The sequence below is a fragment of the Mastomys coucha genome, unplaced genomic scaffold (assembly GCF_008632895.1).
Source record: "Mastomys coucha isolate ucsf_1 unplaced genomic scaffold, UCSF_Mcou_1 pScaffold21, whole genome shotgun sequence".
Taxonomy (NCBI): domain Eukaryota; kingdom Metazoa; phylum Chordata; class Mammalia; order Rodentia; family Muridae; genus Mastomys; species Mastomys coucha.
Window position 1 is genome coordinate 52,997,259 of NW_022196904.1, and position 18,321 is coordinate 53,015,579.

The 18,321-nt window shown below is 35.8% G+C and overlaps 1 protein-coding gene across 4 annotated transcripts in view; it reads right to left on the bottom strand.

The window, feature by feature from the left end:
• LOC116102328 (POTE ankyrin domain family member B2-like) overlaps nucleotides 1-18,321 on the bottom strand; it is a 113,391-nt gene that overhangs the window by 58,631 nt on the left and 36,439 nt on the right. For 3 of the 4 annotated variants that reach the window (XM_031386858.1, XM_031386855.1, XM_031386857.1), the window contains 3 exons: nucleotides 13,221-13,293; nucleotides 3,688-3,775; nucleotides 1,931-2,013 (listed from right to left, as the gene is read on the bottom strand). In XM_031386858.1, the coding sequence (XP_031242718.1) occupies nucleotides 1,931-2,013; nucleotides 3,688-3,775; nucleotides 13,221-13,293 (244 nt within the window). The remainder of the gene's footprint in view (nucleotides 1-1,930; nucleotides 2,014-3,687; nucleotides 3,776-13,220; nucleotides 13,294-18,321) is intronic. The other variant, XM_031386856.1, reaches the window with a different exon arrangement.

The window sequence follows — 18,321 nt, forward strand, 5'->3', positions numbered from 1 at the left end:
TCGGAAGCTGAGAGGATCGTGTCCCTGCAGCCCTGCGGCTCCCCTGGGAGTCGTGGGGCCTGTGGCTCTCGGCTGGCCGCTCAGGTCCCAGAAACTCACCCGAGAGAAAATGGCGGATCCCGCCGGGTCTCTGGCCCAAGGCGCCTCCGGGCTGGCTGCTCCAGTCTCAGAACTTCACCCTAGAGAAAACAGTGGATCCCGCCCGGGTCTCTGGCTTAATGTGCTCTCTGGAGGTAGGCCCTCCACTTGCAGGGAAGGGGCAGAGGAGGACGCAGAGGAGGACGCTGAACCCCCTCTGTCACTCGGAAGCTGAGAGGATCGTGTCATGGTTAAATTTATTTATAATATGTCACAATGAGTATGATGATCAAAGCATAAAAGGCTCCATTTCAGTAAAAATGAGTTGATAGAACTGACACATTTTATTAATTATAGATAGAAAACCTTGACCCAAATGATAAAGAGGAAAAAGTGTTTTTCTATGTTATTTTTAAGTAATGAAATTAGAATACAACGTGTGTATGGTATGCAAATAGTTCTCAGTGAACTTAAATATTCCCCAAACACAGCATTTTCCCAGTTTCTTCTATATGTTTCTAAAGTAACCATGTCTTACATTCTCATCACTCAGGAATCTTACAAGTTATGAGATGACATTGTCCACAATTTCATATGTTCAGTCATGCAAGCCTATAAGACAGTCATTGAGAAGACACATACACAAACTCATTTTCTAAGACAGTTTAACCTTCATGCTTAGATCTCTGATAACAAAATAACATTTTCTCTCCTATTCTTTATTAATGACAAACAACCCTAAATCCCCCCAATATCATGTTTTATCTACACTAAAATGCACATTTCTAAACTAAAACAGTTGCTTTTTATTTGTTTTGCATCCTATTACTATAGCATAAGCTTTCTTGAGGAAGATTTAATGCTTAGTTTCTCAGCATACAGTAGATATGCACTATAAAGCCTTATACAAATTAAAAAGCTAAATATATTCTTCAGAACATCCTCATGTTTCAGTAAGTTCATTACTGTGTGTTGTGTCTCTGAAAAGATTGTCAAAAAGGTTAATCTATAGTGTCTTGAATCTATGTGAATTCTCTCAATTAATTCAACTGTTAATATGTATTCATTAAGGGCACTAGATAAAAATTGGGAAGTAAATGATTCTTTTCACTGAAATAAGCAAAATCATTTTAGTTGTTGCTTTACAATTAAGTTTTCTTTCTCTAATTGAACAGTCTTTTAATATGTAATTTTCTTGAGTACAGATAATATTATTATATTATCTCTTCAAATAAAGGTCTTGAGATTATTCAATGACCATAAAGAAAAAAAATGTTCCTTGGTATGACTGAATCTAATCAATATATAACAAATTTAGTTTTTTTTTTATACCAAGGCTTTGATCATATTTATTCAATAATTTGACAGTAATTTGGCTTGATTTAATTTGGTTTGGTTTAGTTTAGTTTGGTTTGGTTTGGTTTGGTTTTTGAGACAAGGTCTCAATATGCATCCTTGGTTGTCCCAGAACTAAGGTCAGAACTCAAAGAAAAGAAATTTAGTTTCTTCAGACTGAATCATCTTTTGTAAATTAATCCAATTGTGAAGTTATTAATTTTTATATTGTACATTATTTGAAATGGAGACCCAAAAGACACTCTATCCATGAAAAATGCTTGACATAAGCACACATATAATCACATAATTATTTACTGAACATGAAAAAATGACTACCTGTGTGACTGGTTTCTATGTATACCACATGATTTGTAGTAGATAAAAGTCTTATTTTAATATTAAATCATCACTGATTACTGCATGTAGTAGTCTTAAAGGTAGTTTACATTGGCATCGTAATATAATTAAAACAAACAATATTAAATAAGAAATTCAAATTTAAAGAGATACATACCAATTTTTGGTATCCTTCATTCTTATTACAAACATTTTTGTTTTCCAGTTTTAAATCCAGTACTGTGTCTAATCCTAATTCTTCTGGCAAATACATACATTTTATTAAAAATATGAAAACCAATTAGATAAATTGTTCTATCACAAGAGATTAAACATATGTATAACTAGAATTTTTAAAAAGTTGACTCTCATTAAGTATTTCAATTAAAGATTATGTATAGATGAAATCTTACATCCTAGATAAATCTTCTAATTATAGAAATATTTATATATCACTTATAAAGACAGTACATGTTTCCTTGTTCATGTCATACAATTTTTTGACCAGTTCATCAAGAAATTAAAAGATGACAACACTTTCTAAAATCCACCTTTTAAGATGTCATATACATGAACACATTCATTACATACTTCCCTCCAGACACACATATACACAAATTAAGGATATTTGACAAAAAAATGGGAAATAATTGAAATGAGTCAAATGGTTTCTATTGTAAGATCCTAGTACTATAGATGCCACACATTTCAGACAGGATTTAGAAGAATTCACCTGGAACTAACCTAGAAATCTAATTTTGTAATTTGAGAACGTGTTATGCAAAGTACCAAAAGAGGTAGGCAGTCAATAGTTCAATTGCAGAAAATGGTTCAACCCAAAATGTCTGTGAGCCTGGCAAGATATCCTTTATGGTATGATAGTAAGAGGTTTTGAAGTAAGCAACAGCTTTCTCACTGGTCTTAAGGACCCACTCAACTCATGCCTGGTACTGTAAACCTAAACTACTACTCATGGATGGAGAAATCATAGACCCTAGGTTAATCACCTGGTATCATTTTCTGATATCAGTGTAGTTGTAGTCTAAATATGATTCATATATCCACTATTATGCTCACAGAAAAATTTAGCTCTTATTTCTTATCAGCAAAATTTATTTATGCAGCAAACATAATTATTATAGATATCTACAATAACACAAAATATAAGAAGTGACCATATAATGCCCAACCCCCACTTATATAGCCCTAAATTTAAGCCTCAGGGAAAATAGCAAAAGTGGGGAGGGATAGATTATAAGATCAGGGGCCAGGACACTTGCTGCTTTATAACATGTTCTGTGTATAACTTGGATATTGGTACCATGAAATTAGAAAAATACGATTTCATAAAGAACATCTGCATAAGGACAACACCAGCTGATATGCTAGTATGGATGAAGGAAATATCAAAACACACATCCCTAGATGAAGTGTTAAAGGCAATCAGTGCCTTTCAAGCAAAGACAAATTAGGGAGTTTTTTCCAGAGAGAGGAGCTCTGTAATAGGTTATACAATTACAATAATACACTTTAAATACTTTTATATATAAACAACATTAAACACATGCATACACAAGAATACGAGAGAGAGAGAGGTATAATTAAAAATAGTATAGTCAAAGAAGTCACAAACTTGAGATAGAATCAGTAGCAGAAGTAGAGTTGCAGGAATAGTGGGAAAGGTTAAAATAATATAAACACATTGAATAGGAGTGATATCCTCAAAAATATTTTAAAACATAAAATAAAAGACATCTCTTTTACTGAAATGCTTCTGTCACCATTTTGATGAAAATTGTTCTGCCCTAACATATAGACATTTTACTTCTGTATTAATTAATAAGAAATTAGTAGTTCATTTTAATTGGGTATGTTATCTGTGATCATTAAACAAACTTCTGTCAATTAATATCAAAAGGTAAGCATACACATTACCTTTTTGCTCTTCAATATTATCATATTTTTTGGAAGCTTCTGGTAAGTCATCAATACCATTTTCAATAATATTCTCAGAAATGTCTTGCTAAAATTCATAACAATAAAGAGACATCAAAGTGAGCTGAATTTCCTAATTTAATAAAATGTAAAAGTAAGAAATAATTAAAAATCAGAACATTTGCATAGATAATCTTTACATGCTTTTGAGGTCATCGTGTTTCCTTCATATATTCTCATATGCTAAAGCCCAAGTCTAAAAGCAGAAATGAAAATTCACCTGTAGAAATCAACAAGGAACTAAGCTTATCCTATGAAAATTATATTTCTTTTTTTCCTCTTTTTTTAACTTATATTGCATTATGATGAGAAAAGGTACATGATTTCAATTTATCTGAATTTGTTAACACTGAAAAACATATTTTAAGTAAATATAATTAAATCACATTCTTGTTTCCCTTTTGTACCCCAACTCCTCCCAGAGACCCTCTTCAATATCTACAATATCTTTTTTGTCATATTCCTTAAAATCTATAAAATATTATAACAGTAAAAATAAGTATTATAAAAGTAATTTGATATAAAACATCAATCAGTTTAACAATCTTACATAGATGCTTGTCTACAGCAATAGTGAAAATACATTTTTCTCAATATAAATTTTAAATAACTCCAAACATATTAACTGTATATTTCAAAATAATACATCACTACTAGTATTTTCTTAAATGAACATAAATATATAAAGTCTTTTTGTTTGTTTTGTATTTAGTAGAGCTTAAATGCTTGGCTCTTACTGTGGTACAAGCCCAAAGTAAAAACAATTTTTAGACATTGAATTTCATTGTAATAAGGCTATATTTCAATGACCCTCACATCACCAAAGGATTTTACCTGTATTGTAGCTAAGCTGAGAGTTGATAGTTCTGCTGCACCAAGAAATGAATTGTAGGCACAATTTTTGGATACAGACTTCCTGCTATGGTCAAAGCTATTTGATTTGAGTGAGTGACTTTATTCTCAGTCCACAGAGAACAGGTTACATTCATTTAAGAAATGGTGTATGTTTTAAGATAGTCTATCCATAAAGTCATTCACCAACTGTTTCAATGAACAATGGTTCTGCTTGGAAGGTGGCACAGACATTAGGTGAGGGTAAGAATTTGGTTTATTAGCTGTGATAATTTAGAAAAGCATTCAGCTCAGAGAAAGAGTAACTTATAAAGTCCTCTTCTTCAAACTTGATACAAGAGTTACAAACATCAAAGTATTCAGTCTCACTCTTTGTTGTTCTCTTACAAGCAACCTCCCTAGTTAATTGTCTATGTTTCTGTTGGCTGTATAAACTTTTGAAATATGTAAGCTGTTCTGAAAACCATAGTATAGTGTAAAAAATATAAAATGAACAATACTACTAATAGAGAGGCTGAGATAGGAGAAGCAAGATTTCAAGACTCTTATGCTGTACACAGCCTGACACTGTCACAAACAAACAAGCTGAAAGTGTATTTAGATTGTACAATATTGGACCTATTTCTCCAATTACCAAATTAGGGAAAAAGGTCAAGTAACATATAAAAGCAGGCCTATCAGAATTACACCAGACTTCTCATCAGAGACTATGAAAGCTAGAAGATCTAGGGAAGATGTCATACAGACCCTACAAGAACACGAATGCCAGCCCAGGCTACTATACCCAGCAAATCACTCAATTACCTTAGATGGAGAAAACAAGGTATCTCATAACAAAACAAAATTTACACAATATCTTTCCACAAATCCAGCCCTACAAAGGATAATAGATGGAAAACATCAACATAAGGAACAAAACTACACCCAAGAAGAAGCAAGAAAGTAATCTTTTAACAAACCCACACAAACCTAATTCCACCTTTTACAACAAAAATAATAGGAAGTAACCAGTATTTTTTCTTAATATCTTAATATGAAAATTAATATTACCAACATATCCTAATTGATTGAAATCCAAAAATATGAGAAATTAGAATTTTATTGACTGTTCCAATGGTCTCTCTAATTTGGTAATTGGAGAAATTGTTCCAATATTATACATTTGTTCATGATAATGTCTTGCTGTGTACAAGATAAGGGTCTTGAGATCTTGCTTCTCCCATCTCAGCCTCTCTATTAGTAGTATTGTTTATTTCATGTTTTTATACTATACTATGGTTTTCAGAACAGCTTACATATTTTAAAAGTATTTATATACCCAAAAGAAATGTAGACAATTAAATTGGGAGGGGGGTTTGTAAGATAACAGCAAAGAATAAGAATGAATGGTTTGCTTGACATTTGTAACTCTTGTATCAAGTTACCTCAGTAAGAGCCAAGATTTTAAGCCCTACTAAATAAAAAATAAATGAATAAACAAAAACACTTTATATATTTATGTTCATTTAAGAAAATATTAGTAGTGATATATTATTTTGAAATATACAGTTAATACATTTGGAGTTATTTAAAATTTACATTCAGAAAAATGTATTTATTTTCAGTATTACCATAGACAAGCATCTACATAAGACTGTTAAATTGATTGTTGTTTTATATCAAACAACTTTTATAATACTCATTTTTATTGTTATAATATTTTATAATTTTTAAAGCATACAACAAAAAAGATATTGTAGGTATTGAAGAAGGGTCTCTGGGAGGAGTTGGGGTACAAAAGGGAAACAAGAATGTTATGCAATTCTATTTACTTAAAATATGTTTTTAATGTTAACAAATTCAGATAAATTGAAATCATGTAACTTTTCTCATTATAATGCAATAAAACTTAAAAAAAAAAGAAATAGGAGCAGTCCTTAACAGTCTCCAAATTAAAATAAGCCCAGTACTCAAAAGAAGACACAATAGCAATGCTCTTCAAACTATTACACAAAATAGAAAAAGAAGGAACAGTGCCCAATTCAGTCTAAGAGAAAAAATTAAATTCATACCTAAACCATAAAAAGAAACAATAACGAAAGAGAACTGCAAAGCAGTTTTTTTTGTTTTTGTTTTTTTTTTATGAACACCAACACGAAACACTCAAAAAAATTCTTACAAACCAAATCCAAGAACACATCTAAATGATCATCTACCATGATCAAGTAAGCTTCATCCCAGGGATGTGGGGATGGTTCAATATATGGAAAATCATCAACATAATCCACTATAATAACAAACTCAATAAAAACATATGATCTTTTTCATTCGATGCTCAGAAAGTATTTAACACAATTCTACTCCCATTCATGATAAAAGTCTTGGAAAGATCAGGAATTCAAGACCCATGCCTAAACAAACGAAATATAAAGCAAACCAGTAGCCAACATAGAACTAAATGGAGAGAAACAAGAAGCAATCCCACTAAAATTAGGGACAAGACAAGCCTTCCCACTCTCTCCCTACTCTTATCCATTAGGACTCCAAATCCCAGCCAGAATAATTAGAGAAGAAATGGCAGTCAATTGGATAAAACTTAGAAAGGAAGAAATCAAAATATCTCTATTTGTAGATGCTAGGATAGTATACTTAAGAGATGTTAAAAATTCCACCAGAGAACTCCTAAACCTGATAAACAACTTCAGCAATGTCTATAGATAAAATTAACTCAAACAAATCTGTAGTCTTCCTCTATTCAAAGGATATACAGGCTGAGAAAGAAATTGGGGAAATGACTTTTTTCTCAGTAGTCACAAATTATATAAAATACCTTGGTGTGGCCCTAACCAAGCAAGTGAAAGATCTGTATGACATGAATACCAAGTCTCTGAAGAAGTAAATTGAAAAAGATCTCAGAAGATGGAAAGATCTCCCATGCTCATGGATTGGCACAATTAATATAGTAAAAATGCCCATCTTGCCAAAATCAATCTACAGATTTAATGCATTCACCATCAAAATCCCAGCTCAACTCTTCATAGAGTTAGATAACATTTGAAAATTCATTTTGAATAATGAAAAAACAAGGATAGCAAAAAAACATTCTCAAAAATAAAAGAACACCTGGAAGAATTACCATCCCTGACCTCAAGCTGTATTTGAGGGCAATAGTGATAAAACCTACATTGTACTGGTACAGAGACAGGCAGATAGGTCATTGGAACAGAATTGAAGGCCCAGAAATGACCTCACATATCTGTGGTCACTTGAATTTTTACAAAATTGCTAAAACGATCCAGTGGGGGAAAAGGCAGCACTTTCAACTAATGTTGCTGGTTTAACTGGGGATTAACATGTAGAAGAAAGCAAATCAATCCATTTTAATCTGCATGTAAAATATTCAAGTCCAATATGTGGATCAAGGACCTCCACATAAAACCAGATACACTGAAACTAACAGAAGAGAAAATGTTGAAGAGCCTCAAACACATGGGCACAGGGGAATATCTCCTGAACATAAAAGCAATGACTTATGCTCTAAGATCAAAAATCTACAAATGGGACTTTATGAAATCTTCTGTAATGCAAAGGACACTCTCGATAGGGCAAAATGACAACCAATAGATTGGGAAATGATCTTTACCAATGCAACATCCAGTAGAAGCCTAATATCCAATGTATGCAAAGAACTCAAGAAGTTAGACGCCAGAGAACCAAATAACCCTAGTAAAAAAAATGGGGTACAGAGCTAAACAAAGAATTCTCAACTAAAGAATACTGAATAGCTGAGAAGCACCTAAAGAACTGTTCAACATCCTTAGTCATCAAGGAAATGCAAATCAAAACAACCCTGAAATTCAAAATCACATGAATCAGAATGGCTAAGATTAAAACTCAAGTGACAGCAGATGCAGGTGAGGATGTGGAGAAAGAGAAACACTCCTCCATTGCTGGTAGGATTACAAGCTGGTACAACCATTGTGGAAATCTGTATGGTGGTTTCAGGAAATTTGACATAGTACTATCAGAGGACTCAGCTATACCATTCCCAGGTATATACCCAAAAGATGCTCTAACCTGTAATAAGGATATACTGGGTTCATAGCAGCTGTATTTCTAATAGCCAGAAGCTGGAAAGAAACCAAATGTCCTTTAACAGAGGAATGGATACAGATTACACAACAGATCAAAAAAATGAATTCATGAAATTATTAGACAAAATGCATGGAATTATAGAATATAAACCTGAGTGAGGTAACCCATTCACAAAAGAACACACATAGTATGCACTCATTTATAAGTGGATATTATCACAAAAGTTCAGAATTCCAAAGATACAATTCTCAGACTATATGAAGCTCAAGAAGAAGGCCGAAAAATGTGTGGATGCTTCAGTCCTTCTTAGAAGTAGAAACTAACTTCATATGGGAGGAAATATATAGAAAAGGGAGGCACAGAGATCGAAGAAAAGGCCATCCAGAGACTGCCCCACCTGGGAATCCATCCCATATAGAGTCACCAATCCCCAACACTATTGCAGAGGCCAAGAAGTGCTTGCTGACAGGAGCTGATATAGCTGATCCTGAGACACTCTGCCAGAGCCTGACCAAAACAGATGCGAATGCTCTCACTTAACCATTGGACTGAGCACAGGGTCCCCAAGAAAGGAGTTAGAGAAAGAACTTAATGAGCTGAAGAGGTTTGCAACTCATAAGAAGAACAACAACGTCAACCAACCAGAACTCCCAGAGCTCCCAAGGACTAAACCACTAACCTAAGACTACACATGGAGGGACCCATTGCTCCAGCTGCATATGTAGAAGAGGATGGCCTTGTCAGATATCAATAGGAGGAGAGGCCCTGGGAAGGCTTGATGCCCCATTGTTGGGAAATGTCAAGACAGGGAGGTGGGAGTGGGTGGGTGGGTGGGGGAGCACTCTCATAGTAGCAGGAAGAGGGAGCATGGGATAGCAGGCTTCTGAAATGGAAACCTGGAAATTGGATAACATCTGAAATGTAAATAAGTAAAATATCCAAAAAATAAATTAATGAAAGAAAGGAAGGAAGGAAGGAAGGAAGGAAGGAAGAGAAAGGAAGGAAGGAAGGAAGGAAGGAAGGAAGGAAGGAAGGAAGGAAGGAAGACAGACAGACAGACAGACAGAAAGAAAGAAAGAAAGAAAGAAAGAAAGAAAGAAAGAAAGAACGAAAGAAAGAAAGAAGGAAAGAAAGAAAGAAAGAAAGAAAAGCAAGATATGACATTCTTGGGTATTTGCCATCCCAGACCTGATGATATACTACAGAATATTAGTGATAAAAACTGTATGATATTGGTACAGAAACAGGAAAGTAGATCAATGCAATGAAACTGAAGACCATAAATTAACCTACACGTCGATGATCACTTGAACTTTAACAAAGAATCTAAAGTTATCCAGTGGAAAAAAAGACAGTATTTTCAACAATTGATGCTGGTTCAACTAGTAACCAGCATGTAGAAAAATGCAAATTAATGCATTTTTGTCTCCCTGTACAAGGTTCAAGTCTAAGTGGATCAAGGACCACCAAATAAATTGAGGCTGATACTCTGAATCTAATAGAAGAGAAAGAAGGGAAGAGCCTTGAACACATTGGCACAGGGAAAAATTTCCTGTAAAGATCACCAATGGCTTATGCTCTAATATCAACAATGGACAAATGGGACCTCATAAAATTGAAGATATTCTGTAAGGCACAGGACTCTGTCAATAGGACAAAATGATAACCAACAAATTGTGTAAAGATCTTTACCAGTCCTAAATTCAATAGAGGACTAATATCCAATCTATACAATGAACTCAAGAAATTGCACTTCAGATAACAAAATACCCCTATTAAAAATGAATTACATTAGCCGGGTGGTGGTGGCGCACGCCTTTAATCCCAGCACTTGGGAGGCAGAGTCAGGTGGATTTCTGAGTTCGAGGCCAGCCTGATCTACAGAGTGAGTTCCAGGACAGCCAGGGCTACACAGAGAAACCCTGTCTTGAAAAACCAAAAAAAAAAAAAAAAAAAAAAAAAAAAAAAAAAAAGAATTACATAGCTAAACAAAGAATTCTCAACTGAGGAAGCTAGAAGGCCAAGAAGCACCTAAAAACTGTTCAACATCCTTAGTCATTAGAGAAATTCAAATGACTCTGAGATTTCACCTCACATCTGTCAGAATGGCTAAGATAAAAAAAAACTCAAGTGACATAAAATTATGGTGAAGATGGGGAAAAAGAGGAACACTCCTCCATTCCTGGTCAGATTGCAAGCTGGCACAAACACTTTGGAAATCAATCTTGTGGTTCCTCAGAAAATATAACATAGTATTACCTGAGAACCCAGTTATACCACTCCTGGGCATATCCCCAAAGGATGCTCCAACATATAACAAGGACACATGCTCCAATATGCTCATAGCAGCCTTAGTTATGAGGTTGGAAATAACCCAGATGTCCCTCAACAAAGGAATGGATACAGAAAATGTGGTACATTTACACAATGGAGTACTACTCAGCTATTAAAAACAATGACTTTATGAAATTGACAGGCAAATGGATAGAACTAGACACTATCATCCTTAATGAGATAACCCAGTCACAAAAGAACACACATAGTATGCTCTAACTGATTAGGCAAAAAGCTTGGAATACCCACAATAAAACTCAGACCATATAAAGCTCAAGAAGGAAGGTCATGGGCTGGTGAGATGGCTCAGCGAGTAAGAGCACTGACTGCCCTTCCTAAGACCCTGAGTTTGGATCCCAGCAACCACACACATAAAATAAATAAAATAAATCTTAAAAATAGAGGATGGCTCTTCTCTATCCATATCTACAGAAACAGCATCCTTTAAAAAAAAGAAGGAAGGTCAAAATGTGAATATTTCAGTACTATTCAGAAAGGTGAGCAAAAAAATCACAGGAGCCAGAGGGTGTGTGGAACTTGGGAAAAAGTGAGTAGGGGAAAAGGAAAAGGGAGGCTAGATCATGCATGGGAGATGGTCAGAAAATTACACTAAGGTGTGTAGCAATGGGGGATGGGGAACTGGGGGTAGCCATTAAAAGTCCCAGATGCCAGAAAGGCAAGAAGCTCCCAGGACCCAACAGGGATGACATTACCTGGAATACCCAACAAACGGGAAGGAGAACCTAGAGCCACCATATCCAGAGATTGGGCAAGGCACACCAGTTGAGGGATGGGTCCACAAACCCATCTCAAAAATTTTAACCCAGAATTGCTCATGTCTAAAGGAAATAGAGGGACAAAGAGTAGAGCAGACACTGAAGGAAAGGCCATCCAGAGACTGCCCCACCTGGGGATCCATTCCATATGCAGACACCAAACCCAGACACTATTGCTGATTCCAAGAAGTGCTTGCTGAAAGGAGACTGACATAGCTGTCTTCTGAGAGGCTCTGCCAGAGCCTGACCAAAACAGATACAGATGCTCCTAGCCAATAGGACTGAGCAAGGGCAGTCGAATGGAGGAGTTAAAGGAAGGACAGAAGGAGCTGAAGGGGTTTACAACACCATAGCAAGAACAATAACCATTCAGACTCCCCAGAGCTCTCCAGAGACTAAACCACCAACCAAAGTGTAAACATGGAGGGACCCATTGCTCCACATGCATGTGTAGCACAGGATGGCCTCATCTGGAATCAATAGAAGGTGAAGCAGTTGGTCCTATGAAGGCTTAATGCTGCAGTGTAGGGTAATGCTAAGACAGTGAGACATGAGTGTGTGGGTAGATAGGGGAGCACCTTATAGAAGCAGAGGGAAGGGACATGGGATAGGGAATTTGTGGAGGAGAAACTGGGAAAGAGGATAACATTTGAAATGTAAATATATAAAATTTCCAATTTTTAAAATGTACATATAACTTTAATCCTATATCTAAATGTAAAGATTTCTAGCAATGTAAGATTATGGTATAAAATGTTTTATTTAAGAGTAAATTTAATATCCTATCACCATATACCTTTTTCTTCTAATACTAGAGTATACTCTAATACTAGTACATTTCATGACCTAAAATATTTACTATTTGTCTTAGTCAGGGTTTCTACTCCTGCACAAACATCATGACCAAGAAGCAAGTTGGGGAGGAAAGGGTTTATTCAGCTTACACTTCCATATTTATGTTCATTATCAAAGGAAGTCAGGACTGGAACTCAAGCAGGTCAGGAAGCAGGAGGTGATGCAGAGGCCATTGAGGGATGTTCCTTACTGGCTTGCTTCCCCTGGCTTGCTCAGCCTGATCTCTTATAGAACCCAAGACTTCCAGCCCAGGGATGGCACCACCCACAAGGGGCCCTACCCCCTTGATCACTAATTGAGAAAATGCCCACAGCTGGATCTCATGGAGACACTTCAACTGAAGCTCCCTTCTCTGTGATAACTCCAGCCTGGGTCAAGTTGTCACACAAAACCAGCCAGTACACTATTTTTTTTTTATTTTTCACAGAAGAAACATTAGATTGTCACCATTTTAAAAGAAAGTATTTTTAGCCAACTATCCATGTAAAAATATGATAGTTCAACAGCTGCCATATCCAAACAATTCAAACACCACAAAGAAAAACCTCAGATCAAAAATTTATCTGAAAAAGCTTTGATTACCTGAATTTCAGAAGTTTCTTTTTCCTCCTCTCTTGAACATATAGAAATTACAGACTCAGATTTGAACGTATATCTTTCAAGCAAAAATATGCAATAAAATAGGTGAGTTATAATCAATAAAAATATTCTGAATGATTAGTTATTTGACTAGCAAATGGTTTTATAAAATTCTTTCAGTTGTCACTTTCTACTTCCAATTCTCCCAATCTCTCTGCTCTTATCAATAGAGTATGCACATAGTTCTACATCAAATTGTGTCAATCAATATATTGATGGAACCTGAATATCATTTGTTTGAAAATTGTTTGTCTTGATGATTGCACCCAAATTATACTTGATTGCTCATTTAATGTAACATAATAAACATGATGGCCCCAAGTAAAACAGAAAAATACAAACCCCCATCCTATTCCCTATTCATAAAACACCAAACTATATCATTATGAAATTGCAGTTCTCATTCTTGAGCATGTTGTGATTGAAACGAAATGATCACATCTATCACTTAAATATAACTAATGAAGTCTTTAAAAAATTTTAAAACACGTGAACACTAAATTTATAAGTGAACACATAAATGTGTACATTGCTGTTAGGATTGCTCTTTTTAAGGGGTAAAATGTTGCAACATGAATAGCTCAGCAATGATTCCTAATTGGTTCACATTTGTTCAAAGACTACAAAGCACTTAAAACCTTTCATATGTGACAGATATGAATTCTTTTAGAGTACTTTTGCCTCCCTTTCCTTCTACATTCTCAACATATCTTCCTTCTATAGGATACCATTCTTGATCACTCTTCTGCAGAGTTCAATGATGCTCCTTAGGTTCTAAAAGTCCACCCCAGGAAAGTGCAGGTTCCTGAAAGTGAGGTCTCTAAGGACCTGAGTAGCAGCTAGTTCCCTGCTTTAGGCAAATAAGGTAAATAGAGGGTCAGCAACACGAATCTATAGCCTATGCATGCTAGTACTTTCTATGAACATGTTCTTGTGCATTTCAACCTAGAAATGATATGTAAGACTTGGGAAAAGAGATACAGGAAACAGGACCATTGTTACCAGGTCACACATTTGTTTCATTCAATCCTTCCAGTCCTTCATACATCCTCTACCTCACCCTCTGTTTATAGAAACATTCCTCTTTTCTAGAAAGAATTCACTGTGTCTCAAGTAAATTTTCAACAGAAACCTAGATATTTGTCATGTGTTCCAATTAAGCACAAAATCATTGTATTTCACAAATTTCTTTTCTTTTTCTTTTTTTATTGGACATTTTCTTTATTTACATTTAAATGATATTCCCTTTCCTGGTGTTCAACCAGAACCCCCCTGCTTTTATGTGGGTGTTCACCCACCCACATACCTATTCCCACATCCCTGCCCTGGCATTTCCACTACACTAGGGCATAGAGCTTTCACAGACCAAGGGCCTTTCATCACATTGATGCCCGAAAAGGTCATCCTCTGCTACATATGCAGCTGGAGCCATGGGTCACTCCATGTTTACTCTTTGGTTGATGGTTTAGTCTGTGAGAGTTCCAGGGGTCCTGGTTGGTTGATATTGTTCTTCCTATGGGTTGCAAACCCCTTCAACTCATTTAATCTTTTCTCTTCTCTAACTCCTCCCTTGGGGACCCTGTGCTCAGTCCAATGGTTGGCAGCAATCATCCACCTCAGTATTTGAGGGTCTCTGGCAGAGTCTCTCAGGAGACAGCTATATCAGGCTCCTGTCAGCAAGCACTTCTTGGCATCCACAATAGTGTCTGGGTTTGGTGGCTGCATATGAGATATATCCCCAGGTGGAGCAGTCTCTGGATGGCCTTTCTTTCAGTTTCTATTCTACACTTGTCTCGATATATTCTCCTGTGAGTATTTTGTTCCCACTTCTAAGAAGCTCTGAAGCATCCACACTTCGGTCTTCCTTCTCCTTGAGCTTCATGTGGTCTGTGAAATGTATCTTGGGTATTCCTAACTGTTGGGCTAATATCCACTTATCAGTTAGTTCATACCATGTGTGTTCTTTTGTGACTGAGTTACCTCACTCAGGATGATATTTTATAGTTACATTCATTTGCCTAAGAATTTCAAGGATTCATTGATTTTAATAGCTGAATAGAACTCCATTGTGCAAATATATGACATTTTCTGTATCCATTCCTCTGTTAAAGGACATCTGGGTTCTTCAAAGCTTCTGGTTATGATAACTAAGGCTGCTAAAAACATAGTGGAGGGTGTGTCCTTGTTATATGCTGGAGGATCTTTTGGGTGTATGCCCAGGAGAGGTATGGCTGGCTCCTCAGGTAGTTCTATGTCCAATTTTCTGATTAACAGCCTGGCTGATTTCCAGAGTGGTTGTACCAACTTTAAATCCCATCAACAATGGAGGAGTGTTCCTCTTTCTCCACATCCTTGCCAGCATCTCCTGTTAACTGAGTTTTTTATCTTAGCCACTCTGACTGATGTGGTATCTCAGAGTTGTTTTGATTTGTATTTCCCTGATAACTAAGGATATTGAACATTTCTTTAGGTGCTTTTCAGCCATTCCAGTTTCCTTGAATTCAGTTAAGAATTCTTTGTCAAGCTCTGTACCCCATTTTTAATAAGGTTATTTGATTCTCAGGAGTATCACTTCTCGAGTTCTTTGTATACATTGGTTAATAGCCCTCTATGGGAAAGAGGATTGGTAAAGATCATTTCCCAATCTGTTGGTTGCCATTTTCTCCTATTGACAGTATCCTCTCCCTTACAGAAGCTTTGCAGTTTTGGGATGTCCCATTTGTGGATTGTTGATCTTACAGAATAAGCCATTGGTTTTCTATTCAGGAGATTTTCCAGGTGGACATTTATTTGAGGCTCTTCCTGACATTCTCTTAAATAGTTTCAGTGTATCTGGCTTTATGTGTAGGTCCATGATCCACTTGGACTTGAGCCTTTTACAAGATTAGAATGGATTGACTTGCATTCTTCTACATGCTGACCTCCATTTGAACCAATAACATTTGTAGAATTTGCTGTGTCCTTTTTCCACTGTATGGTTTTAGTTCCTTTGTCAAACATCAAGTGACTACAGGGGTGTGGGTTCATTTCTGTGTCTTCAATTCTATTTTATTGATCTTCCTGCCTGTCTCTGTACCAATACTATACAGTTTTTATCACTATTTCTCTGTAATATAGCTTGATATCAGGGATGGTGTTTTCCCCCAGGAGTTCTTTTACTGATGAGGATACTTTGCTCTGTCCTGTGTTTTTTGTTATTCCAAATGAATTTGCAAATTGTTCTTTCTAACTCTATGAAGAATTGAGTTGGGATTATGATGGGGATTGCATTGAATCTGTATATTGCTTTAGGCAACATGGCCTTTTTAAAAACATTTTATTAGATATTTTCTTTATTTACATTTCAAATGATATCTCCTTTCCCAGTTTCTCCTCCAGAAAAAAAAAAAAAAACATGTTCCCTCACCCCCGGGAGCCCAGAGGGTACTAGTTAGTTCATATTGTTTTTCCTCCTAAAGAACTGTAAACCCTTCGGCTCCTTGGGCCTTTTCTCTAGCTCCTTCATTGGGGACAAGTGGATGGCTGTGAGCCTCTACTTCTGTATTAGTTAGGTACTGTCAGAGCCTCTCAGGAGACAGCTATATCAGGCTCCTGTCAGCCAGCACTAGTGTCTGGATTTGGTGACTGAATATGGGAAGGATTACCAGGTGGAACAGTCTTTATATTGTTCTTCATTCAGTCTCTGCTCCATAGTTTATCTATGCAACTCCTTCCATGGGTATTTTGTTCCCTCATCTAAGAAAGATCAAAGTATCCATACTTTAGTCTACCTTCTTCTTGAGTTAACATGGATATTTTTTCTATATTAATCATGCCAACCCATGAGCATGGGAGATCTTTCCGTCTTCTGAGATCATTGATTTCTTACCTCAGAGACTTGAAGTTCTCGTAATGCAGAACTTTCACTTGCTTGTTTAGAGTCACACCAGGGTATTTTATATTATTTGTGACTATTTTGTAAGGTGTCATTTGCCTAATTTCTTTGTCAGCCTGTTTATCCTTTGAGTAGAGGAAGGCTACTGATTTCTTTGAGTTAAGTTTATATCCAACCACTTTGCTGAAGTTGTTTATCAGGTTTAGGAGTTCTCTGGGTGAATTTTTGGGTGGATTAAGTATACTCTTGTGTCATCTGCAAATAGTGACATTTTGACTTCTAGCTTTCAAATTTGTATCCCTTTGACTTTCTTTTTTTTTTAATTTCTCTGGGTAGGACTTCGAGTGCTACATTGAAGAGCTTAGGGAGAGAGTGGGCAGCATTGTCTAGTCCCTGATTTTAGTGGAATTGCTGCACATTTTTCCCCATTTAGATTGATGTTGGCTACTCGTTTGCTGTATATTGCTTTTACTGTGATTAGATATGGGCCTTGAATTTCTAACCTTTCCAGTACTACCATGAAGGGGTATTTAATTTTCTCAAATGCATTCTCAGCACATATTGAGAGGTTCATGTGGTTTCTTTCTTTGAGTTTATTTATATAGTGGATTACATTGATGGATTTTCATATGTTGAACCATCTCTGCATCCCTAGAATGAAGCCTACTTGATTATGATGGATGATTATTTTGATGTGTTCTTGGATTCATTTTGCAACAATTTTATTGAGTAATTTTGCAGTGATATACATAAGGTAAATTAGGCTGAAGTTCTCTTTCTTGGTTGGATCTCTGTGTTTTAGGTATAAGTGTAATTGTAGCTTCATAGAACAAATTGGGTAGTGTTTTCCTTCTGTTTATATTTTGTGTAATAGTTTGAAAATTATTTGTATTAACTATTCTCTGAAGGTCTGATATAACTCTCTACAAAAATCACTTAGTCTAGGCATTTTTTGGTTGGGAGACTTTTAATGATTGCTTCTACTTCTTTAGGGCTTTTTGGACTGTTTAGAATGCTTATCTGATCCTGATTTAACTTTGGTATTTTTGTACCTATCAAAAAAATTGTCCATTTCATCCAGATTTTCCAGTTTTGTTGAGTACAGGGTTTTATAGTAGGATCTGATGTTTTTTTTTTTTTATTTCTTAGATTTCTGATGTTATGTCTCCC